This window comes from Thalassophryne amazonica, chromosome 23, assembly GCF_902500255.1.
Source record: "Thalassophryne amazonica chromosome 23, fThaAma1.1, whole genome shotgun sequence".
NCBI classification, from domain to species: Eukaryota; Metazoa; Chordata; class Actinopteri; order Batrachoidiformes; family Batrachoididae; genus Thalassophryne; species Thalassophryne amazonica.
This window is the reverse complement of record NC_047125.1, coordinates 30368498-30394076: the sequence shown is the minus strand read 5'-3', so window position 1 is coordinate 30394076 and position 25579 is coordinate 30368498. Positions and strand designations below refer to the sequence as shown.

Below are 25579 nucleotides of genomic sequence, written 5' to 3'. Positions count from 1 at the left end.
TTTTTTTTTTAGGTTTCAGGGAAAAAAAACAAAACTCTTCTCTCTAAAACGTCATGTGATTGGCAAAAACTAACACCAGATTCGGATTTAGCGCCCCAAAATTATCCCGAATCCAAGAAAAACCGTGTTGATCGGTGTCTTGCTCAGAGCGTCCATGCTGACGTCACCTCATCACGTGGGCACGCAAATATCGACACAGAGCATCCTTCTGAGCTGCAAATCGTACCTACTTAACAGATCCCTATTATACAAGTCAAGCCGAATAATAAAAAATCTAAATAAAAAACCTTACCAGTTGAGTCAATTCAAATCCCGTCAGAACGCGTATCCATGGAAACGAGGCTGTTAGCTAGCCAGCTGCTCGTGCTAACAGTTCACTCTTCACGCTCGCTAAAGTCGCACTGTCAACGATGTGTCCTTTCAAAAATATTTCACATTAATCACAGGTTTTTTTTTTTTTTTTTTTTCCTTATTAGCATTCACCGGCAGTTCCTTCTGAAGCCAGCGCGTGCGCAGACACACGGCGCTGCTCGCTAATTGGCTGCTGAACGCGCGTGCTTCTAGCCACCCGAAAGCGATACTGCGATGTGATTGGCAGGTGAGCACCCACGGGACCAGGCGCAAAGGAAATAAAGTAACTACGGTAATGAGTGTACTGTTTTAAACTTCATCTATTTAAATATTTGGGTTCAACAGCGATTATTTAGACTATACACAAGCTACAAAGCATCAAAATTTCCATTCAAAAAAGTGAAATTTCACCTAGTTTGCCAGAAGGCACATGGGAGACTCGAGCCAAGATTTAATCAATTCATTTGAATGAAAATTCTTCTGTTCCCCTCCAGCATAAAGCTGTGTAAGTGGTGATGCAACAGACTAAAGTTGCACGATGAGCAGTCGCTCCAGTCACAGACGCTTATTAGCTCTGTCAGAGGCATCTACATGTCTTGATGGCTCCCCTCACCTGTCTCTTCCTTGCACAATCATTCCATTTTTTTTTTTTTTTTTTTTTTTAATAACCTGTTCCAGACATTACCATATTCTCACACACATACACATTTGCCCTGGCAAGGTCAACCACAGGTTAATTATTTGGGTGAATGTTGAGGTCAAATGTCATATTGACACAGCCGGTGCCGTCTTCTTGCCTACTGGTAACATGACAGACAGTTGTGTGTAAATCAGAAACCTCATAACCACCTGTAGAAAGCAAATGTTCTTGTGCATCATCTTCAGCTGAGATTGGTGGATTTGAAACAGACACAAACACCTGATGTCAGTGAAATAATTTAGTGGAACAAAATTTCACATTTACATAAATTAATTCATGTGTGTTTAAGCATGTTTAAGCCCTTCCAGAAACACCTGGTGACTGGGCACCGTCAGGACGGTCCACGTCTGTCAGACACACGCACGTGAATGAGGTCACGCTGAGCGTCTGCATGGCGGGAGATGAGAGGGAAACGACTCATGCCTGTAAGACATCTGGGGACAGTTCCCAGGCTGCCGTGGGGTGCAAACGTGCACAGATGAGGTGGTGTCAGCCGCCTGGAGGCTACAGCGGTGGACGGGGTTGGAAAGCGTTTCTCAGCGCCCGGCCGAGGCTGAAGTCTGGGCTTGGGCTCGCACGGAGCTTCCTGAGCTCACTCCATCTTCATTTCTGCTCGTCCTCGCGTCTCCTGCCTCCTGATTTCAAACATTCTCTCTGCAGCAAGAACGCAGAGGAATAGTGTGTCTGTTTCTGTCCACACTTCCTCTCAAGCTTAAAAAATAAAAGACAGCGTGAGAAAAAAAAGGGGAATGGAAAAAAGCCAAATGAGCAGATTTGTGTATTTCCATCATGTGTCAGGAAAAATGAGTCATTGTTTTGGAGCGCTTCTGGACAACCTGAAAAGAAAAAAAAAGAAACTAGTCTGTGGTCATTTGTGCAAATCAAGCTCGATTTGGGCTCAGCTTCCTCTGAGCGGCTACTCAGGAAGAGGTAAAGGAGCTTTTTGGTGCCTTCTGGGCTCGTCCCCCGGTCAACAGAGGGCGGGCAGCGGCGGCGGAGCTCAGTTGAAGAGGATGGAGTCGGGGTCTCTGTTGGCGATCTGCGCCATGTGTTTCAGAATGTCCTTCTTGGTGATGATTCCCAGCAGCCTCCTAACACCACACAGACACAAAGGAGAACCAAAGTCAGACAAAACGTGACAAAAAGCAGAAACGCTCCGGCTCCCCGCCACCGCACCGCACCGTGCCATCGTCTCGGAGGAAAACAGGAATTTAAAAGAGACAAACACGCTCAAATCGTACTCAGGACATCACGTTCATCTTCACGCTCAGCAGGGCTGCAAGGAACGGAAACTCCAGTGAGATTTCACATTTTGACAAGTTATAAACGTCACACCATCGACAACATCAAAGGGTTTTTCCTTCAGTGTTGACCAGTGGAGCATCATGGGAACACTCCATGGTGTGTGCACGAGAACAACGGCAACGGACTTACAGTTTGAAGGCCTAAAAGAATCATGTGGGGGTGAACGTGTAAACGTAAAGCCTTTCACCTGACACTAGGTGGCAGCCTTGTGCACACACCAAAAACGTTCCACTTTCAATAAATTAAAAAGCAGATTTTATTTCTGCGCGTCTGCAGCTCCAAACATTTGATTTATAAATGGGGGGGGTGATCACCATAACTCGTGACCGAAATAAATAAATACTTTTATTCCCCATGCAAACTATAAAATGGTTAAAAAAAATTAAAAAGACAACAGTTTCCAAAAAAAAAGTACTAAATTTCCAGAGATGGAAACAGAAGAGCAGCAAATCTTTCACTTGGGGAAAATTTCGCAATTTATGTATGTGGTAGATGGTTCTTCTCAAAGTATTCCAATCTGGATAGTAGTAAGAAACAAAAAACAAAACCCACACACACAAACGATACTTTTCTAATGTGGCGTAAAATCCTCTGTCACATTTTATTTTACATGACATTTCTTTCCTCCTTAAGCCTGGTTTTTCTTTCTCAGTTATTTCTTGTCACTGTAAAATGTCTTTTTGTTATCTCTATATGAAGAGAAGCTCTTGAACCGCTGTGCCTGTGCACGAGCGGGGGAGAAAGCGCAGGAGAGCGTTTGGTCGTCATGTGTTTAAATATCTGTACGTCAGTGTCGCTGACACACACGGTTTCTGTGCACTTACTAAAATAAACATGACCCAATCTCTTAAAGCCGCGCGCACATGTGTGCGTACGCATAGGTCAGTGCTCCAGCTAAATGAATCCAGCCTGCACACATTGGTGCGACCGCATGGAAATCAAGGCGGGGGGAATGAGTCGGGCGACCGACTCATTCTCACCGCGGCCATTTTCTCTGAAATTTAGCAGAATAATGCCGCCGTTCTGTCATCACGAAGACAATTATGATGACTGAAATGTGTCATCAGGCTTGCATTGGTGGGGCTCGAGGTGGGTGTGGTCAACAGTGGCCATTTAAATGAATATGTGGGCTAGAAGAATTAAAATCTGAGACACGACTGCAGTTTAAATCAACACAGAAAGCAGATTTCTGAGGAAATTTCAGTCCCATGATTCCCTAACAAAAATAAATAAAAAGTTTTAAAAAAGGCACCCCATTCTCTGTGAAAATGTGTAGCTGTAGTGGCGCCACATAACATGAATAGCCATCGCGTTAGCCACACAAGCTACATAATAATATTTTAATTGAACCTCAGTTTAATCTGTTCCAAAAACAGAATAAATATCTTTTTCAGTGAGTGTTAGATTATTAACCAGACAGTGAGACTGTGCTGGCTGGGTAAACTAGCTAACCTAATCCTAGCTAGCGCACAGCTACATCAGCAGCAAACTAGTTGAACCTTAGCGACGTCTACATGAGGAATTTTTTTGCAGTATGTGCCAAACATGTCGATAGGCTGGGATTTAGCAAAGAATCCAAGTAAGCATTTATTTATATGGTAGCAACCAAGCTAGCTGCTAACAGCGTGCTATGCATGTGTTCCGTGGCATATGCGTCGGTGCAAAATTGTGTAATTGGACCCAGACTATTCTGCTGCGGCACAAGACTTCCAGAAGTGTGCAAAGCCACTATCAGAATGTGAACGTTTTCAGGAAAATTAAACCGAAACCGCTGAAGGAAGGTTTGGAAGATGAGCCATTTTAGCACTAGCTAAACTCACCCGTTGTGCGTAACCAGACACTGGCGCAGCCCCAACTTCCTGAAAATATCCACCGTGATGTCCATGGGCGTGTGGTCAGTGACTGTGAACGGGCTGAGGTCCATGATGCCTCGGAGGCGGAGGGGAGGCGGGGCTTCGGGGGCCTGGGGCGGGGTGTGCTCCGTAAAGAGGACCTGGGAGGCGCTGACCACGCCGTCCTGGCGCTTGCGTGCATTATCTGAAAGGAGAAGCAGGTAGAAAAATGATTAAATAAATGTTGAATCTGAGGACAAACCGGGACATGTTTCAGAGGGACATTTTTTTGTCAAATAATCAGTAAGATTTTCTGTAACATTGTTGATGATGAAAAACTACAACAGTTCTGACCTATGGATATGAGCAGGTCTCTTCGGAATACAAATCCCACAAGCCTCTGGGACTCCTGGGAGACGACCACCGGATAGCCACTGAAGCAAGGGCTTTCCACCAACGCCTGGAGACAAACAAAATGGTAACGCGAGTCAAAATCCACAAACAGACATGCAGCAGATGGCGCCGCGTGTCAAAAACTACCAGAAAACTTTGTACTGTTTACATCCCATCAATTTTAGTGTTGGAAGCTGGTCTCTGGTGCAGGAGTCCGTTTATGGTTCCCGTTACAGGCCACAAAGTGACCAAACATTTCATCAAATTTTGCTCGCGACCTGCACTCCGGCCCTCAGCGCTGCACGGTGATGTCAGCAGCTCGGGTTGCATCCCTACCTCCACCTCCCCAACGGTCATGCCCTCCTGCGTCAGCACGGCCAGCGCCGGATCTGCCCTCCTGGGTCTCATCACGTCCACCGCCAGGCTGCTGTGCTGGAACTCCTCTTTGGGCTCCAGGAACGGGTAACCGTTCAGCCGGATGTGAGCCTGAACACCCGAAAGAAGCAAAAACAATAATAATAAAAAAAAAATTAAAATTCAAGAAGTAAAATAAAAATGCAACAGTTACCAACTTTACTGCTTTAAGTTGCCGCAGATTTACATCCGCGATGAGCGAGTGAGGTTTAAAAACAGATGTGCAACACGTGGTTTAACTCCAACCTTCACCCCATCTTACGGCTTCAACAATCAGCTGGCGGTCGACGCCCCTCACCTCATAAATCCCCTCTTTTCCAAACGCATCTGCCACCCATTTGCTGGTCATGGTGGCTGCCATGAGCGGGACGATGTACTCCAGACCGCCAGTCAGCTCAAACATGATGACTACCAGCGACACTGTCATGCGGGTGACGCCGCCTGCAAAAAGGGGGGAAAGAACGTGAGGGTGAAAGGTATAAAAAACAAACATACAAAAAAAAAAAGCACGCCTCGTGTGCCGCGGCAGCAGACTGATGTGAAAGGCGTCCGCGAGCAGGTGCCTAAAGAGAAGTGGAAACTTGTTGCACATTTACAGCTGGGATTTGGGAAAGCTGGAAGGAGAACTGCAGCTAATAATTCACGATGCCGCTCAAACGTAGAGTTCGCAAAAGAAAGAACGAAAAAAAAAAAAACGTGCACGCACACCTCCACCAGTCTCCCTAAGCAACAACAGCAGATACAAAAAAAAAAAAAAAATTAATTTACAACAACATCAGAAACAAGCCGCATACAGAGAATTTGTTTTTTATTCACTTTCTGTGACTCGGCCACCTGACTGGCCGAAACCTGAAGAGAACACTATGCAAGTGAGACACAGAAAGACACACCGAGACAATCGGACATCTCTTTAAAACAGGAAAACTTCTGTTTTTAATAAGTAAGTTCGGCTGTGCATCCTGGAATTTTCTTGCTTTGCATCAAATCAGAAAAAAGACACTTTAACCTGATACCACTGGTCTACTCTGCAGCCTCTTTCCTCAAAACAACTGTTTTTTGTTTAGTTTTAAATGAAGTGCATGTGACAGCAATTCAAAGTTCGTGCAGCAGGTGGACCAGCGACTTAAGGAGTTGGCCAACAATCAATCTTTATTTGTATAGCACTTTACAACGGTGACCACTGAATCAAAGTGCTTCACATAAATACATAAAATCAACAACAATAAAACCACACAAAAACCGTCATAAAAAAGACTCTACGTACTAAAAGCAATTCTGAACAAATAAGTTTTTAACTTAACTTTGAACACAGACAAAGTACTAATTGAACGCAACTCCACGGGCAAAGAATTCCACAGTCTAGACCCAGCCACTGCAAAAGAGCGGTCACCCCACTGCCTGCATTTGGTCCTAGGAATCACCAATTGATTCTGATCAGCAGACCTCAAAGTTCTGGTGGGTTTATATACAGTTAACAGTTCACAAAGATACAAGGGTGCAAGTCCATGTATAGCTTTAAAAACAAATGTAAAAAGTTTAAAATCAAGCCTAAAACAGACTGGAAGCCAGTGAAGAGTGAACAAAACTGGAGTAATATGACTATGTTTGCGAGTGTTTGTCAGAAGGCGTCCTGCAGCGTTTTGAACCCTCTGCAGACGTTGAAGAATGCTCTGGTTGACACCCACATACAATGCATTACAATAGTCAATCCAGGAGCTAATAAAGGCATGCAAGGCCTTTTCAACATCTGTCTGTGAAAGAAAAGGTTTAACTTTAGACAGAAGATGAAGCTACACAGTCAATTTGCTTATCAAATTTTAAAAACTCATCAAATTTGACACCCAGGTTCCTTACAGTTGACTGACAATGAGCAAGATCACCTAAATCCAGCCAACCAATGTGCAGACCTGGGTTTGAAGCCCACTCATGCTACCACCTTGGACAAGATGTCCAAGATTTTGAAAAAGAAATGACTTAGATTTAGTTGACAACAAATACACTGCTCCCCCTGCTAAACAAGACTGGTACTACATTCCTTCCAGTTCAAGAAGCAAGTGAATTTACATAAGGATGATGGTGGACTTTAAAAACTGATTTTCATGTCTTAAAAAAAAAAAAAGACATACACACATTCGCTCACACCAAATCTCCGTCCTACGAAACCAAGACAATTTATGAAATTAGTCTTTACACAAAATACGGCAGGAAAGCATCAAAGCATGCTTTTCTTCTCCAGCCAGGAAACATTATGTAATTTCTAACAGGGGAACATGCGTGTTGTTCTTCAGCCGTTTGAGCACTAACAGAAAATGTCAGCTCACGTCGGCGATCTTGGAAACGTTTCTGAGGAAGTTACCATCAGATGGAGAAATTATGGCGGCAAGAATCAGATTCAGGCTTTACTAAGTCATATAATTCATGAGGGAAATCAAAGAATGGGGTTAATTGCTGCAGAATGACAGCACTATCTGGTACGCATTTCAGAAACAGGGCGGGGAGCTTCCTAATAAAATTTCGTCTGTACTCACCAGACACTCAAACCTGGTTTTCTACACAAACGATGCTCCTGGTAACAATTAGCTACCCATCTGTTTTTACACAAAAAACTTCCCAAGTAACACAAAAGCCTTTTTTCTTGCACAACATATATAAAAGTCACACAGTCACAACACACTATTGTAAAACTCACTTTTTTTTCTTTTTTTTTTACACTCATGATGTATTAAGAAGACCGATCCAGATGATGTAATAGTTTGAAAGTAATCATTAAAAGATGGAGCATTTTTCAACACATTATTAGACTCTGTGGGGCTCTGGTCTCCATGTGGCGCAAAACTGCGTTTTTCTACAAGTTATACTGCATAGATACACCTTATATAGGAGTGGTTCACAGTGCCCTCTGGTGGCCAAGCAACAAAGGCCTCTGAGGTCTTTATGAGGTGTCCTTGGGTAGTATGGTTCACCTCAATGCAAAGTCTTTGTAAAGATTAGATTGGTAGTCGGATACTGTGGAGACTTTTAAGTCACGTTTAAAGACTCATTTGTTTTCTCTGTTTTACCATTAGTATTATGAAGTGTTTTTATTCTTGTATTCTTTTATGGTTGTCTTTCTTTTATGGTCTTTTTTTTATTATTATTACTGTTTTAAATTTTTTAATTGTTTTTTCTGTGAAGCGCCTTGAGACGATTTTTATCATGAATTGGCGCTATATAAATTAATAAATTAGAAATTAGAAATTTGATTAGAGCTCTTGGTGAAATTTTGTTGTACCTGCATTAATGGTGAATGTCCACCAGATGGAGATATTGCTCCATTTCAAGAACCTTGAGTACAGTCTGCTGTGGGACACGACAACGACCAACATGTTGCTTATATTAGTAGATATAGTGAACACAAGGCTTCCAAGACTCATCCCCCTGGTGGCTACAGTTAGAACTGAAATACAGTCAGCGTCAAACTCATCGAAAGTCTCTGCAAGGTGACCTAATGTTCACCTTGACACACAAAGCCTGCGTCAAGATATTGTGTTCGCAGCGGGGTGTGTCCAGGCCTGATGGGACATGGATCAAGTGTTGGGAACAAGACACTCAATGGTATCACCTCAGAGAGATGTGAAGGACGACCACTTCTCCCATGAACCATTTCCTCACTTAACTCGCACTTCTGTCACCTACCGACAGACTCAACATGCCAGCCCCCAGTGCACACTGCTCTTACAAGACTGGTTTGTGCACCACAGATGGTCAAGATAGGGCCCCACAGTTTGCTGCGTTTGTGTCCACGCCTCTCACCTAAACAGGCGGCGGCTCCCACCATGGCGTACAGCCCTGGCGTGATGCAGTCGGCTCCCTGAGAGCACCACCCTTTAAAGATGACCCACTCATGGTTGTAGTAAGCCAGCTGCTCCATCCCGACACCCAGCAGCCGGCCGGCTATCGCTCCCACCGCCATACTGGGAATGAAGAGTCCGGACGGAACCTAGAAGATGCAGGAAGGAGCTCTGATATCTGCTTCTAGACCTTTAATTTAATCTTCAGTTATGTTTGCACATACACTGGTATTTTATGCACTTGCTTCCAAAGCAGAAGGTTCCTGGTTCAAGACCATCCCTCCCCAAAATAGGAATAATTTATGTTTTGCAAAGTCTTAATCCCAAAGAAAAAATAAGGTTAAAAAAAAAAGTGATCCTTCTGCGAGCTGCATGAATCACAAGTCTGATTCAGAGCGTAAAACGCAAAATAAGCAAATTACTCTTGAGACAAAACACTAAATGTGGACAATGCCTCACTTCAGCTCCAACAAACAAGGACACAGGTTCAAAAACATCTGTAACTCTTTAGAACAAACTTGCAGTGCACGTCGTCTGCACACGTGCACACTGGGTGTCATCTTTGTGCACGCCCTCAAATGTTAAAAGGTCAAATTGACTTTTTGTGACCTCAGGCAGATTAAAAACATTCAATCTTTTTTTTATTTTAATATGACTCAGGCTGTAAAAAAATAAAATTTATGGACCATGAGCTGCATTAACTCAAACAAACCACACGGGGGCAGTACAAACAAAGTTACTCTACCAGTAATCACAAATAATCCACAGTGTGTGTTCATTTTAATTTTTGGTTTGCACATCTGGGTGCATTCTAAAGTCTGTGTGCATCATTTATTTTTAATATATTTATTGCCATTTTGTGTTGATAGTTTGTCACTTCAGCATCTTGCTTAAGATACTTTTTATAAAAAAAAATGCACAGGCAAATAAAATGATGCATTCACTGGTTCGTGTATGAACAGACCTTCATGCCAAAGGTGATGACTGTGATCATCATCTTGAAGACCAAAGCCAGAGCCAGCTGCCACAGGGCCTTGAAGAGCTCTGGACCCGCGGGCCGGTCGCCCAGGGTGTTCCCGATGCTGCTGTTTGAAATGGTACTTGGCTGATGGCAGGTGAAGGAAAAGAGAGACAGAAATACACACACACACACACAAATCATTAAAAAAAAACAAAAAAACACAACAACCCATCTAAAGGACGCAGTGATGAATTATGACATCAGGCGACGGCGGGAGGTTCTTAGAATTCATGGCACAGATATACACTCAGAGTTCTCTTCTAGTTAAAACGTGCAAGTCCTCAAATACTCAGCAATAAATCCATCTGTAATTCTGCTAAAGACTTCAGTTTTAAAAAATTTAATAAAATTTTCAGTTTTAATAAAAAAGTGGCGTTCCTGAATGTAAAAAAAAAAAAAAAAAAAAGCTTTTTTCCATTAATATTGTTGAACAGCTGTTTAAAAAAATAAAAAAAACTTTTGTTGTCGTCTGTAAATAAACATTCAAAGTTGATTTTTTTGTAACTTCAGGTTAAACAGTTGATTTTGAGTGGTAACAAAAAAAATAAAATAACATGCACCTTTAATGCTGCATTTAAGGGCCTTTTGGTTGTGGAATTTTTTTGATCATACTGATTTATGAACAGACGTCCTCTGAAAGCAAAGAACCGCTAACTGCCGTCATCGTGGGGTTTGCAAGTTTTTTTTTCCCCACATCTGTTTGCAGCAATCTATTAATATTTACGCTGACATTTCCTGGAAAACGCTCCTTTCTTCTCCAGACATTCTGCACTTGGTCTTTTACTGGAATATATATGTTTAAATTAAATGAAGCAATGTTTAAATATTTCACAGCTGCGTCGTTCGTCTTAAACAGCTGACCTGCAGGTAGCCGCAGAGCTGCGACGAGTCGAGCAAGGAGCAGTCGTTGAACAGCTCGGAGATCAGCTCTGCGCCGCTCATGTTGGTGTAGGTGTTTGGGAAGGCGAGCACGGCGGTCAGCGCGGTGACCACCAGCACCTCGGTGACGGGGTAGTGACCGAGGCGAGTCGTCTTACCTGTCGGACACACAAAGAGAGAGTGTGTGAAGGCGTGCCGCAGTGCAGAGTTTGACTCCTTCCTGTGCAGCACCGCCATGCCGCTACTACTCACGTTTCCTGCACCAGGCGATGTTTGCTTTGATAAACAGCGCCCCCCAGAGGCCGCCAAATATCCCCAGCAGGATGAAGGGGGCCAGCTCCACCAGGTGCCACGGGGTGTGAAACTCCACGTAGAACAAGACCAAGCGGCTGTTCCCGAACGGGTTGATGGAGCGTAGCGTGAAGGCGGCGACCAAGGCGGCGAAGAACGAACGCCACAGGGTCTTCAAGGGGAAGTAATAGCTCACCTGAAAGTGGCGGAGTCAGACGGCACATTCTGACAACCAACTCCAGCTGAATACATTTTTTTTTTAAAGAAAATGATGAGACACGTTTGGAACGCGCTCACCTCCTCCAGGCTGAACAGGACTCCTCCAATAGGGGCGCCGAAAGCAACAGACACGCCAACCGCTGCCGCCGCAGATAACACCTACGCGGGGAGGGGGAGGGGAGAAAGAACCCTGATGAGCCTAAATCATGTTCTGTAGATCTCTTCATCGATCCCCCCCTCCCCCGAGACTACCTCTCGCCGCTTGGCCTCGTTCTTGCGGTACTTGGTGAACAGATGGCACAGTATGTTGGCACAGCAGCAGGCGACGTGGACCAGAGGGCCCTCCTTCCCCAGGCTCAGCCCCGAGGAGACAGCCAACACCAGCGTGATGGTTTTGATGATCAGCGTCCACTTCCCCAGGTAGCCGCGGATGATGAAGCCGCTGAGGATGGTTTTGATCTGAAGGACACAGTGTTTGTACACAGATCAGTTTGTGTGCCCTGAGGATCAGGACGTCACACGTGCTTTTGTTTGGGGTAGTGGGTTGTTTTGATTTGTGCATAATGACAAGAAGAACGTAGAATCACTCTGTTCGGGTTTATGGATCACATCCATCCCGGAAGAAAAATGAACAATGAGGAAACCAACGAGAGTTCCACAAAAATAAGGGGCGGGGCATTCTATCTGCATTCATACCTCTGGTATTCCTGAGCCACATGCATATGGAGCAAAGGCTCGCACCAGCGCCACCGCCAGGAAGGAGAAGAGCAGCGCCCAGATGACGTACATCAGATAGCCGACGATGTACGCAAATGCACCCTGCGAGACAAACGCACACGTTACACAGGATGAAAGCGGGCGCAATAACCCAGACATTAATAATAACACCAAGTAGAAGAATGCAAACGTTTGGGCACCATTCAGTTTTTAATCATTTTCAGTTTTTTTAAATGACACTGAATTAAAAAGATAATAATTCTATAGAAGAAGAAGCGGCGCCTTTATTGTCATTGTACATACAATGAAACCTGTCCTCTGCATTTAAACATCCTAATTAGTTATACACAGTCCATCCACTAGGGGCAGCGGGCAGCCACAGTCAGGCCCCGGGGACCAACTCCAGATGTGGAGACGCTGTCTTGGTCAGAGGCAGAAACAGGAGCAGACCCTAAATAAGCATGTTTTTGTTTGTGGGAGGAAACCGAGTACGCAGAGGAAACACGAGGAGAACATGCAAGCTCCACACAGAAAGCGATCCCACGACCTTCTTGCTGTGAGGCACCAGTGCTAACCACTACACCACCATGTACGAAATAATTTTATTTATTCGTCACACAGATGAACAACAATAAAGACAATATCGCAAAAAAAAGAAGAACATACAGAGAACCCGTGTGGCCGAAAGGGTGAAGGCAGTAGCAAAGCTAAAATACATTAAAAAGAAATAAATATCAGCTGTGTACACTACAGGTTAAAATAAATGCATAAACATGAAAAAAAATGTAATTAAATTTGTAATTACAAAAATTCAGGGTTATTTGTGTTTAAATTTCTAAAATTATGCCTTTAAACTGGCTTTAAAATTGAATTTTTTTTTCAAATTTTATTAATTAAAAAATAAAAAAATGTAAATATAGCGAAGCCAAATTTATTTTGATTTTATGAAAATATAAAAATGTGAACACACGTGATGTAATGACAGCCTAGCACCAGAAGATGGCACCGAAGCACCACAGATTTTAACATGCTCTAACACTTGTGTTGAACAGAAAAAGAAGACGCTCCTCAATTTCAAAATAAAACTGTCACTCACACTAAAAAGACAAAAAGTTGTGTAATAATTTGTCTGACTGAAAATAAAACGAGTGCATTCCCTGACCTCTGTGGTGCCGACGATGAGCTCGCCCCAGCTCTTCCACTGTGGGCAGCGATCCCTGTCCTGGAACGTCGTCTCGTTGGACAGCCAGCAGCAGTGCTCGTGGTTGAACCAGAAGCCGGACAGACAGACTCCACCCTTCACGTCCGTCATCCAGTGAGCGGCGATGTCGATGCCTCCGGCGAGAGCGCCTGCCGGCGAAGAGAGCGGGACAACAAGTCGCATTTTAACCTTTGTCATTCAGCTCAGACAGACATCAATCAGGTGTGTTAAAAACAAAAAGTCCCCATGGCCCTGCCTCCTCTCAGTGCTATTTATTGCTGGTACACCTGCTGGTTCACCTGGGAATTACCTGCTGATGGAGGCGGAGCTCTGCTGTATGTGCTACCACCTGAAGAGGAACAAATAAAACTGCCTGCTATCAATTCAGAGGTCACAAAACAGACCACCACGGACAAAACCCGCCAAACGTTTAGTGCAAAAACTCAGAAAAACAAAAAGGAGGTCAGCGGAATCTTATTCCTGAACATCATCACGTCAGCACTTTTTCATCCAGAACCACACCACGGGTCCGGTCATCCCGTGTCTGCCTGCAGCTGGGACTCTTATTGTGAAATTTTGGTGTAATGGCGGTGGACGGTCCTACCTGCCATGAGTCCCACGAGCAGCATGAGCAGCCACCCGGAGAAGGCATCGCTGATGCTGTGCAGCAGCGCCACAGTCGACTGGCGGCTTTTATTGGTGATCTGGATCAACACAGAGACACTCAGGTTTTGTTTCCATCCTTAATTATGCTATTTTACATTAATTAATGTTTGCATTTACACACACACAAAAAAAACATGAATCTGTGCAAAAAACTAAAAAATAAGTATGTTGTAATACCCAATTTACCTCTCTGTGCCTGTCGCGGTCTTTGCTCTTCTCTCGGACCCAGTCGATGGTGTTGAAGTCTTCGTAGGTTCCCACGCCGGGCAGCGGGTCCTCCAGCGGGTCCACCAGCTTCCTGGGACCGTTACCATTCATTGTGCTGCTGTTGTAGTCCTCGTAGGCGCCTGAGAGCAAGCGACAGAGAGAAATAAGACCAATGCCTCCCTCGCCACAACACATCATCCATCATCTTAGCAACTCTCCAAAAATATCTTAAACCCTAACGCTCTCGTCCCGCTGCCTCCACGTGCGACTCTCTGAGAGCAGGATCACTTCTTTAATAAAACTAGGGAGGTTATTTTGATGACAAGCCAAACTGGATGTGGCAGTTAACTTGTACAGCTCAAACAATTGACTGATTGATGGTAATATCAATTAAATCACTAACTACTTCAAAAAAATACAGAATTACTGTCTAAATTTGAAAAAAAATGCAATAATCAGTGCCACTCTGTCTTTATTTGTTATTTTGCATCACCTTTATTTACCCCTTTGACAGGAAACATTTTATGCATTCTCCTGCAGTATTCGCTTCCAACCACCAGGTGGTGCTGTTTGACAAGCGACAGAACACGAGGAACTACATGTGCACAAATCTCCACCAAAAACCCCGCAAAGACTGTTACAGCGCAAAGAAAAGAAGACTCAAACTAAAAAGGAGTTTTCCTAAAAATAAAATACTGAAACGATATCTACAGCAACAACAACAAAAAAAACTCCAACTTCAGCCGTTAAATCAGAAGCGGCTGAAAAAAAACAGCAGCAGCGGACGTGACGCAATCCCAATCACAGGGCGGGAAACCAGACAGGGCTGGCAAGCCCCGCCTTCCTCACTTTATTTTATTTATTTATTGGACATAAAGAAAAAACACTATCATAAAACAATCAACAAACTTTTGAAATTCATTTTTAAAATTTTTTTTTTTTTTTTTTTTTTTAACTTGCAACAACAGCCAGCAGACTCCATCAGAACACACAGTCTAAAGTCTGCAGGTTGTAAGCGAGTCAGACGGCTGACAGGTCAGACTGGTTTAATCATTCAGATCAGAGCGCTACAAGGAAAAGAAACTCTTTCCTGTTCTTCACGTTTCAAGGAAGCACAATTACTAGTATTTAAAATAAATAAATAAATCCTGTCCATCTATCAAAATCCCCTGAAATGTGTGTTAACGAGAAGTGCAAACCTCAGCAACACGCCTCAGATATGCCATTTAAATAAAAATAATAATAAATGTGCAGCTGCCAGCAAATTAAACTTTATTAAAAGGGATTGTAGTCACGTAATTTAAAATATATAAATAAAGGGACATTTTTTGTATCTTAGATTAAGATGAATTTCTTTGCAAATGATGAAGAAAAGTTGACAAATACTTGTGTGGTAATTTGAATCTGCCTTGAAATATTTATTTAACACAGAAAAAAAAAACAACAACAACAACAAAAAAAACAAAAACAGCAGGATTTTTACTTTTTGACATTTTTACCTGCAAATATTTTTTGCCCCAGTATTTTAGTTTTTCCTCTTACAGGTCAAAACAACCTGATCACAGACATTTCTTGAAGAGAAAAAAAAAAAAAAAAAAAAGCAGAAACGACCACAAAGTCATCAAGTGGAAGGAAAAAAAAAAGAGCACACGCAGAGATTAAAATGTGTGAATGGTGCGTGAATATTAACCACAACTCCTGAGGATGGAATGTGAGCGCCGTAATGATAAAACACAGCTGGAGGCGTTTAACTCAGAGACACCTTCAACACTCGTCTGTCGTCTCCAAACCCACCAGCAGCTCCAGACGGGACACGACCCAAACTTCACGCACACACCGGCGGCCTAACGAGGCGTCGACGCCCGCCACTTCGAGTCAGCGCTCACCACCGTCTGCAAGCAAATCCTCAGCACTCCATCTCATCTTCTGCACTCAAACCGCTCCCTCCTCACAACTCCTGCAGGAAGTCCACATCACGCCCCCATTGGGCCACAAATCTGTGAACGTGACAGCTGATTGGCTAATCTTCCATCTGGGAAACAGATGGTGACTGGCTCGGTGGAAGGGAGCCGCAGCTGATTGGCCGGGAGGAGTTCCTGCGTAAACCTGAGAGCACATGCGTTTGTGAGGTCTTTGACCTTGTGACCCCAGTAGCATCACACAGTGCTGTGGGAAGAAAAAAAAAAAAAACCTGCATCAAACTTTGACGTAACAACCAGAAGCATGGTGTCATCTTCTGGACAAGTCTGGATCCTGAACATTTCAGGCACAATTTATGAGGAACTTTTGCTCAAGTTAAAATAAATCACAGTTTTGGACAGTTGAGTCGCTTATTTAATTCAAACTGCTGACAACACTTGAATATGCAGAAATTATTGTACTCCCTCATTCCTGACTGCTGCTGGAATGTTTTTTAGGCAAACTGTCAAAAGATAACATTATTTATAAAAAAATAAATAAGTACATTCCTGCACTTGGGCTTCCATTTAAAGATTTGGTCCCTTTAACTTTTTTTAACCATTTAATTCACCATAAAAGAACAAAAATTTGTTCTTGAGCAACACTATAATTTTGCAAAATTTGCCTCATCTGGAAACAATTTGTGATCACTTCCAGGTGAAGCCATGATGCATTGGAGAAACTCTGTTTCCCAGCATGCCATTCAAAACATGCTTGTGTTAGCATCAATTATGACTCAGTTTTTTATCATTGTTATGGCTATTTTAATCACTGTATTTGCCAAAGAGTCCCCTGAATATAAATACAAGCAATAAAATTAGCTTTAATTTTCTGATATATCACAAAATCCTTTACAATACTTAGATTTAAGCAAAATAAATTTTGCCAATTCTTTGTTAACGTCAAAAGGGACCACAGCTTTATGGAACTGTTTATACAATTGGCACACATCGCCTGACTGCTGATCTTTTTTTTTTTTTTTTTTTTTTCACCCAGGCGAGCACATAACTGGTGCTGAGGTCATTAGTTAAATGATGCACAGCAGAAAACAAGAGGGAATTGCTTCCCAGGAGATAGTCAGTGATGACAAACTATAGAAAAAGCATTTCTCTCCTTTTCTGCTGAACATCTTATATTTTAATCATGCCTGCACACCAGTTATGTGCACAACAATAAATGAACAGTCAACTTAAAAACAATTTTTCCTGTATTTTCTGGTTCCCTTTGCGTTCAGTCGATTCTTAAACATAAATAATAATCACCTCAGTGATACCTGAAAGTCTTAGGTTATGGTTACAACAAATGCCTGCACCCTCCAAGTTGTGTACTTTTAACATTTTGCAAAATGAACTAACGGTGTGTTCGCATTCCGCCAGGAAAAGTGGACAAAAGAGTATCACATTCTTATGCACTGACATCAGAATGTGAAACTCTTTTGTCCACTCTCAATGAAGATAATCAAAACAGAAGAAAACCTCGTCTGTGCACTCCAACAAGGCAACAAGTGACAGAGGAGGGGGCCTTGGGTTTTTGTGACATCATAGCAGGCTGATGGTGTCAAAAGGATGCATTTGGATTGAGGACAGCTGGAAGGATGCAGATTTTTGTTCTAACCAATCATCTTTCCAGGTGATGGCGCTCGTCGCTGGTACAGAGCTTTGTGAAGGCTGATTCTTAAAATACCCGGAAAGAAAAGAGAAGGACATCCTCTCTCACTAATAGAAATTTTCTTCTTCAATTGCATCTGGATCTGCCTCAAAATGTAATCAACTCTTTCCTGACCCAAGAACCATCACGCCACAAAATTTTGATAAAAGCTCTCCTCTACTTTTTGAATTATCGCCTGCAGAGTGAAAACCTCACTGTCGCCCTCTAGCATGGGCTCAGTAAAACGTGTATCATGAAGGCTAAGACTGAAGGAACTTGTTTTTTTCTTCGTATCACCTCAGTAACAGTGTGCAGAGTGTAACGTCTTGTTTCCAGCACAGGACGTCACGCTGCGCTCAGTATTTCCTTTTACAACCTTCACAGCCGCTTCCTTCAACATGTGACCACAAAGTCTTCTGCCAAAAAGCACACAGAACGTTATCTAAGGTGAAATGATGTTCACGCACATGCACGCCGTGTGCAGTCAGAGTCTGAACCTTGAACTGCTGAGGTCTGGATGATTGTGAGCACCCTCATCGTGACATCTCAGGAATGTGTTGGTCATAAGCTCATCGTAGTCATATCAAATTACATCACAGGAAATGGAATAAAAAAACCACATCCTACAAGTCAATTTGATTAATTTTCATGTCGACTTTATTGAACTTTCTCTGTGCTGGTAAAGAAGAAACATCAGTAAAGTGAAGCGTGCTGCGTGTTTGAGGAGTGGATTTTTTTCTTTAACGCGTTGAGATTTCACGGGACTCAGTCCACAAAAACCGACTCAACGTTTGCTATGTGTTTGCAGCGCGGCGCCAAAAAAAAAAAAAAATCACTGCACATGTGAAAGTCTGCAACAGAACAAATGGAGAATCGGTTCCACATCGTTCAATTCAACGGAATCTCACACGTCGGACGTGATCAATTCCTCTCCTCAATGCTGGTGTGTTTTGTTTGTTCCCCCGGACAGTTCCGGGCTGCTGCAGGCTCACATATCTTAATTCCAGGTGCAAACATTATGACGTCCATAAACCTCTGCAGGGACTCCCATCTTTACACAGAAAACTGATCAGAAATGGATTAGCAAGTCAAAAAAAGAATCAGATTCATCAACAGATTCAAGAATGGTATTTATAGTGTTAAAATCTCATCAACTCCCATCCCCAAACAAATTTGAGCATTTTATATATATATATATATATATATATATATATATATAAAAATGCATGTGCAAAGCAAAAACACCCACGTAATGAAAGAATTTTTACTGCTTCATGGAGATGAAGCAGTTATGAAATACTGCAGCTTGCAAAAGTCTCTTCCTTTGTCTTTCCTTTGACCTGCTTCCTGCAACATTTGACACTTTTGCTGCATACAGCTATTTGACTTCATCGCCTGGAGCCAACACCCTACTGGTTACTGTGCCTGTTTACTGTGCCGCACGTGACCTGACGACATGATCGGTGAAGGAACAGTGACCCCTGTTTTCTTGAGAAAAAGCAGGTCAAGGCCCCCAAATGTCAACAGCGGTCTTCTCTACTTCAACCCGCGTTAGTGACGTTACAAAAACCAACCAGACGTATTTCCACAGAAAAACCAGGCCTGTGACCAAACGTCAGCAGGATCCTTGTCCATGCCAAGACGCATCACCGATGGAAAAACCAGAAACGGCTCTCTGTTCTCATCCCACTCACAGGGACAAGAACTTTAACAAATGATTATCTCTACTACTGATTAATCTGTCTGATACATTATTAACTGATTAGTTGTTTGGTCTATGAAATGTCATAAAATGGTGAAAAAATGTCAACCGGTGTTTCCCAAAGTCCAAAACGACGTCTAAATGTCTTGTTTTGTCCAAAACCGAAAGACATTCACTTTATTGTCAGAGATTAATGACAAAACCAGAAAACGTCCACTTAAAAGAAGCTCAAACAAAAGAATTTGTTTTTTTTTGAAAAATAATTACTCATGATTAACTAGTTATCAAAATATCTGGTGATTAATTTAATAATCACTGCAGCTCTAATGTGGACAGACAGACAGACGATGAGATGTGACGTCTTCAGTTGACAGCCTCGGCATAAAAACGACAACATTACTGAGAAAAATTAAACATTACTGGGAAAATAAATTCAAGATACGCTGATCATGGTCTTCTGGCTGAAACTGATATTCCAAACTTATTTAATCACTTTTCGGATTTATTTTGGGATAAATTCTTCATTTGTATTTGAAAAGTATTAAAGGTCCATGGAAAAACAAAGTGTTGGAGGAACAGGTTGCTCTGTTGTTACAGTTCGCTAACAGACGTCACCGTGTCCGACAAATACAAGAAAAACATCCAAACAATATAAAAACAATAAACTCATATCACAGTGACATTGGGATAAACATTTCCAGAACATTTTAACTGTTGATAACAGCAAATGGACAGAAAAGACCTTTCACTAAATAAACAAATAAAATATAATTTTTTTTTCAAATGTTGCTTTATGTTATTCGCAGTAAGAGGATTGTTAATTTTATGCATCATCACTGATTTTTGTTTTTAAAATCCTTCAATTATTTAAAGAAATAAATACAGAAATAAAATAAATCACTATTCCAGTTATAATCTGACTGGTTTCAGCAGCTGTAATTTTATATTAAAATTATTTACATTCTATTTAATCAAATCACATTAGAAACAATCTGGTTTTAAACACTTCTACAATAACTGGTGTAAATAAATGGCTTTTAATTTCTGACGCACCTCTTAAATGTGAAACTAAATTCTGAGAGAATCCTGAAGACACGGGCACCATTAGAACGTCTCTAAGGAAGGACAGGTCAGCAGATTTCAGAAGCTGCATTAAAATGTTACTTTTTATCTCTTTCTTCAGTTTCTTTCACATTGCAAAATTATCTTTTATCTTCCTCTAAACCATTCCCCCCTTTATGATTGTCACCAAGCTCTATCAGACTTCTGTTTGCTGCTGAGGTACGAGGACACAGTGAACTTTTTAATCTGGGCTTTTCAAACGTGCTGCCTTCAGCAGTTTGCCATATTTGGGTGACATCACTGACACCGTGATGACATCATCACGCAGCTGTACAAATGTCACGGGATACAGGAAATTCATCCATCAGCTCCCCCAAACACAGCCAAAATGTTTCCACATAGTGGATTACCCAATCGTGAGTTTATCACTGAAGCATGTGACACACACACACACACACACACACACACACACACACACACACACACACACACACACACACACACACACACACACACACACACACAAAATGCAATCACACTGGACCCGACAACTGAGCTCCTCTTACATCGCCATGCCTTGTTTACAACTTTCTCTCCCTTCAGCTCTGTTTCCTTCCAATGTCCTCGTTGTTTTACCACCTTAACTTATTTATATTTTAACACCTCGACCTGCAAGCCAGAACATCTGAAACCTGATCTTCAATAAGCCTCAAACATTCTGTCTTCATCCTGTTAATCTTCAACCCTCTGTCCTTCATTCCATCTCTTACTTCTGTGTTCTCGTACTGCACAACACAGTGTCGTCTGCAAACAGTATGAACCAAGGCGACATCATTAATCCCAAAAGTTAATGTGTTTGTATGTTGCCAGATCAAGAAGGCTGGGGCTTCGTTTTTCTTACAGATTAATCAGGTAATTATTTTGTTAAATCCACAAATCTCAACAATAATAAAACGCTCCAAACATGCCCAGAAACATGATTCAGACTTCAACATCTAGTCCCAAATTCTTTTCTGAGAGGACACGCAGGAAACCTCAACTTTAAGAACGCTAATGGTTGGATTTAAAATTACTGAGACAATTTATAAATGCACTAGTCCCAATTTAATTTTTACTAATCCAGCCACAGAGGTTACACAAAACGGTGCACTTTCAGTGCCGGGCCAAAGACCAGACAAATGGGGAGGGTTGCATTAAGGCGGTATCCTTCATACAACCTGTGCCAAATCAAATATTTGCGCATCATAAATTAGATTTCCATACTGGATTGTTTGTTTTAGGCTCATGTCGACAAAGATCTCCAATTAGACTATGCTACTGAAGGGCAAAAAAAGGAGGAGACAATAATGATGAATGTCATCAGTGCATATGCCCCTCAAGTGGGTTTGTGAGATGGAGAAGAATGAAAATTCCTGGAGTGAATCAGATGAGGTGGTGGAGGGTATACAAAAGGAAGAAAGAGTGGTGTTTGGAGCGGACATCAAAGGGCACGTTGGTGAAGACAACAGAGGTGATGGGTTCATATGGTATCAAGGATAGGAATGCAGAAGGGCAGATGGTGAATTTTGCAAAAAAAAGGAAGAGGATGCAGGGAGGATGGTGTGGTTGGAGAAGAATTGTGTGCAGGAGTGAAAGGGAACATTTTTAAGACAGCAGTCCAGCCAGCTATCCTGAAGGAATTCCCAATTACCTGAGCCGAGAGGAGGTTCATCGTCTGTGAAGTCCAGTGTGGCTCCAGCGATATCCACCATCTCATCATCATCATCTTCGTCACTGGCATGAAGGCCGTCGTAACTCTCAGAGCGGTAGTTGGGGTTGTCCATGCCAGCAAATACTGGGGACAACACAACAACAGCACCTTCATGTTGGGATGGAACTCATTCTGATATTCATTCATGAGTCATCAGTTAGGGTATAGTTAGCTTTTGTACAGTTACCAACTGTTCAAAAGACAAATATGTTAAATCTACATGCTTTTACAGTGTAATGAGCCACCAGCTGGATGCAAAACAACAACTGACCATTCCTCTGGCAATAGCCAAGAATAAAAAAAAGTAATACTCTCACCACATTTTACAAATTCTTTCCACAAATTGCCTCAGTCCACCCAACTATATATGGGTACCAGTCTTGCCTGGGGAAGTAACCTGTGTCAGATTGCCATCCAGCCAAGGGGAAGTCAAAGACTCTCATCCGCTTCATGCTACAGAATCGGGAGTTAAGTACCGCCAACAATGGGCCTCAGGGTTTATAGAGGACTTGTTTGTTGTACTTCTTCTAGAATAGAAACACGCAGCATGCTGACTGTAGTCATTCATTCCCTTGTTTTATCAAGAGGGCAGCAAATGAAGAGTTTGTGAAATATACACAAACAGTCAGATATGGATTCTGGAACAATGTTCCAAAACACACATGTTGCAATTGGTGTTGAAGCATTCTGCAACACTGTTTCATGGTTGCCATAACTAATAGAGTCGTTCAGGGTCCCATCATCCCCCATGGTTCTGGGCTGATTCGCAGGTTGTAAATAACGAAAATGGCATTACTGCTTGTCACGCACAAGAAAAAGAAACGCAAACCGGCAAGAAATGTGGTCAATGAAGGCATTCAAACATAAGTTAATGTACATATAGGCTTTTTTCCCCCCTAATCCCAGGATAAAACACACCCAGGTTACGTGCCACTAATATTCTCATTCCAGAAGGCCCTTAATCTCCCAAAAACTGCAATGAAATAACGAATCTCCATGGGACACGTTATTAGTTTGTGACTGGAACCACTTCACACGTGCAAAGGATCACGGGACCCTGAAGTCGCCTATTTAAAATTTTGGTATCATCCCAAGCCACACATTCTATCCATTCAATAACATATAAATAATGATTTTATTTTTTTTCCATTTGTGCAGTGGTAAGAATATTTCATGAGGTGAAACATGGAATGGAACTGGTGCATTTGTTTTATATAACGTCTAAAATACATCCTTGTCATTTGATATTTTAAACTATTCTCAGTCAACTTGTACAAAACAGTCATATAGTTCAAAAACAATCCTGACGATGTAGACCAGGGGTGGGCAATTAATTTTTACAAGGGGCCACATAGGGAACCTGAATTATGTCCAAGGGCCACACCATCGATAACTCGGCTGTCTCCCATTACAAATTTTACAAAAAATTACCTATTTAACAGCTTTTATAGGTCATTTTTATTATTGTAATAATATGTAAATATTTAAATATACCTAAATAAACCTCTCTAATGATTTGCAACACACAAGCTTGACATTTTTAATATATGTAATAATAATCACAGACCTCATGAGGGCTGGACAGAGACATGCAAAGGGCCGCATGTGGCCCCCGGGCCGCAGTTTGCCCAGGTCTGATGTAGACCATACCTGATACAGTCCACTAACTTCTTCGTATAGAGATTGCCGTCTGCTTTTTCAGTGCAGCAAAAAATTGCAACAAAAATTTGTCGAGTTCTTCATCTAACAGCGGTTCTACTTCAGCTAGATACGCCCCAGCGAATAATAAAAATGCAGTATTACGCCGTACTGGATCTGTTTGCTTTGTGTTAGAAGAATGAGCACCGTCAACAAGCTCCCGCCATGTTTGTTTTTAAGCTAAGCACCGTCACCGCTAGTGTAAGCATGCGATGGTTGCGGTGTGCAATGGTACAAAATGTATAGAACCAAAACCGCATGGTAAATAGAATGAAAATTGTACGGTAAAAGGAACAAAATGGCAAATAGAATGAATGATCCATATCACGTCACATACAAACCACCAATCAAATGACAAGGAAGGATCTATTTAAGTGTTATATAAAACAGACTTAATTTCCTTGTTCTGCTGCATATTTCTTCCAATAGTTGCCTACATAGTTGGCATCATGCTTTTCCCTACAGTTGCGAGCCTACGTGATGGCAACGTGCGTGCAAGTTCATCCTGAGCTCTAAAGTTTGCTGATGATACTAAGTTAATAAAGAAGATAGGGACTGAAGACCTCGGGAGGCTGCAGAGGACTGACTGATGTTATTTAAAGTAGCAAAATATAAAACAGGACACATGATTTATGACACAAATATTATATAAACCAGGAAGAGCCATCATCTGTCTTTAAATGTGAGCTGACACGTGGAGGAAACTGTCAGCACCATCAACAAAATGTTAGAAACGTGTGAAAAAAAGAATTAAAGAAATCAAACAAGCTCTAGAAATGAGACTACGAGCAGAATCTGGACGTGCACACACAAAAACAACTAGAAATGTTCATTCTGTCAACGTGTTACAAATTAAGAGAAGAAATTACCACAAGCAGCAGATCACCGACGACCGTTAATGAGTTCATGAGTTTAAAAATCCGAACAGACCCCGGTTATAAGACGACACTCCACCTCAGGAACAAGAACCAGCTTCAAAGTAAATAAACGATTAACCGAAGCGGCGGTAATAACATAATTATTGTTACCTGTGCTTCTGTCTGCTGCATATTTCCGATTAAAACTCGTCCAAAAGTGAGACATAATAGCAGCTTCCTTAACATTTAACTGAAGAGAAGCAAAGGAAAAAAAAAACTCACCGGATGCTTATTTTAGTATTTAAAAAAAGAAAAAGAAAAAAGAAGCTGAAATAACTAAAGTAACATCGTTAGCTTAGCGCGTGACCAGGCTACCACACAAACTCAGCTACGCTAACGGCTAACTAACAGCCGCTGCGCTGACAGTCACCTAACTGACAACTGACCGCCACTAAACCAACGGCTCTGCCCCGTTAAGGCAACAGAGACACATGTGCAAGTTTTTACCTGATTTCCAGAGATCGTCTCGTGACTCGGATTTGACACCCCGTCGTTGGATTAGTCAGCGTAACGTCAGCACCTTTCTGCGTCTAAAAAACACGGTTTTAAAATCGATAAATATTCGCCAAAGTGAGCCATGATCTTCATTAATAATGCGTAGACGGACAAAAAATAAAACAACGTCAAACTGTGAAAAATCTCCACTGTTGTTTTTACGTCAGATGAAAGTGAAATCTAAGGGAATGTCACGTTAGTGAAAACATCTTACAGTGCATCCGGAAAGTGTTCCCTGAGCTTCACATTTTCCGCATTTTGTTACGTTAATTCATTTCCCCCCTCAAAATTCTACTCACAACACCCCATAATGACAACATAAT

General features: G+C 42.0%; 1 protein-coding gene across 3 annotated transcripts; it reads right to left on the bottom strand.

Moving 5' to 3' along the window:
- Window positions 1-1274: 1274 nt before the first annotated feature.
- Window positions 1275-25433, bottom strand: clcn5b (chloride channel, voltage-sensitive 5b). 3 transcript variants are annotated; one of them, XM_034164938.1, is made up of 17 exons: window positions 25209-25433; window positions 22087-22230; window positions 14006-14166; window positions 13758-13857; window positions 13115-13302; window positions 11932-12054; window positions 11488-11694; window positions 11314-11394; window positions 10978-11212; window positions 10708-10883; window positions 9790-9930; window positions 8788-8974; window positions 5294-5436; window positions 4918-5067; window positions 4543-4648; window positions 4177-4393; window positions 1275-2142 (listed from the first exon to the last, which is right to left on the bottom strand). In XM_034164938.1, exons 2-17 carry the CDS (start codon window positions 22217-22219, stop codon window positions 2052-2054), a joined length of 2439 nt encoding a protein of 812 aa, XP_034020829.1. In that variant the 5' UTR covers window positions 22220-22230; window positions 25209-25433; the 3' UTR covers window positions 1275-2051. The 3 variants fall into 3 exon arrangements, with proteins under 3 accessions (XP_034020829.1, XP_034020828.1, XP_034020830.1); XM_034164937.1 differs by lacking the exon at window positions 25209-25433 and adding an exon at window positions 24873-25006; XM_034164939.1 differs by lacking the exons at window positions 22087-22230; window positions 25209-25433 and adding an exon at window positions 15821-16107.
- Between the last annotated feature and the right edge of the window lie 146 nt (window positions 25434-25579).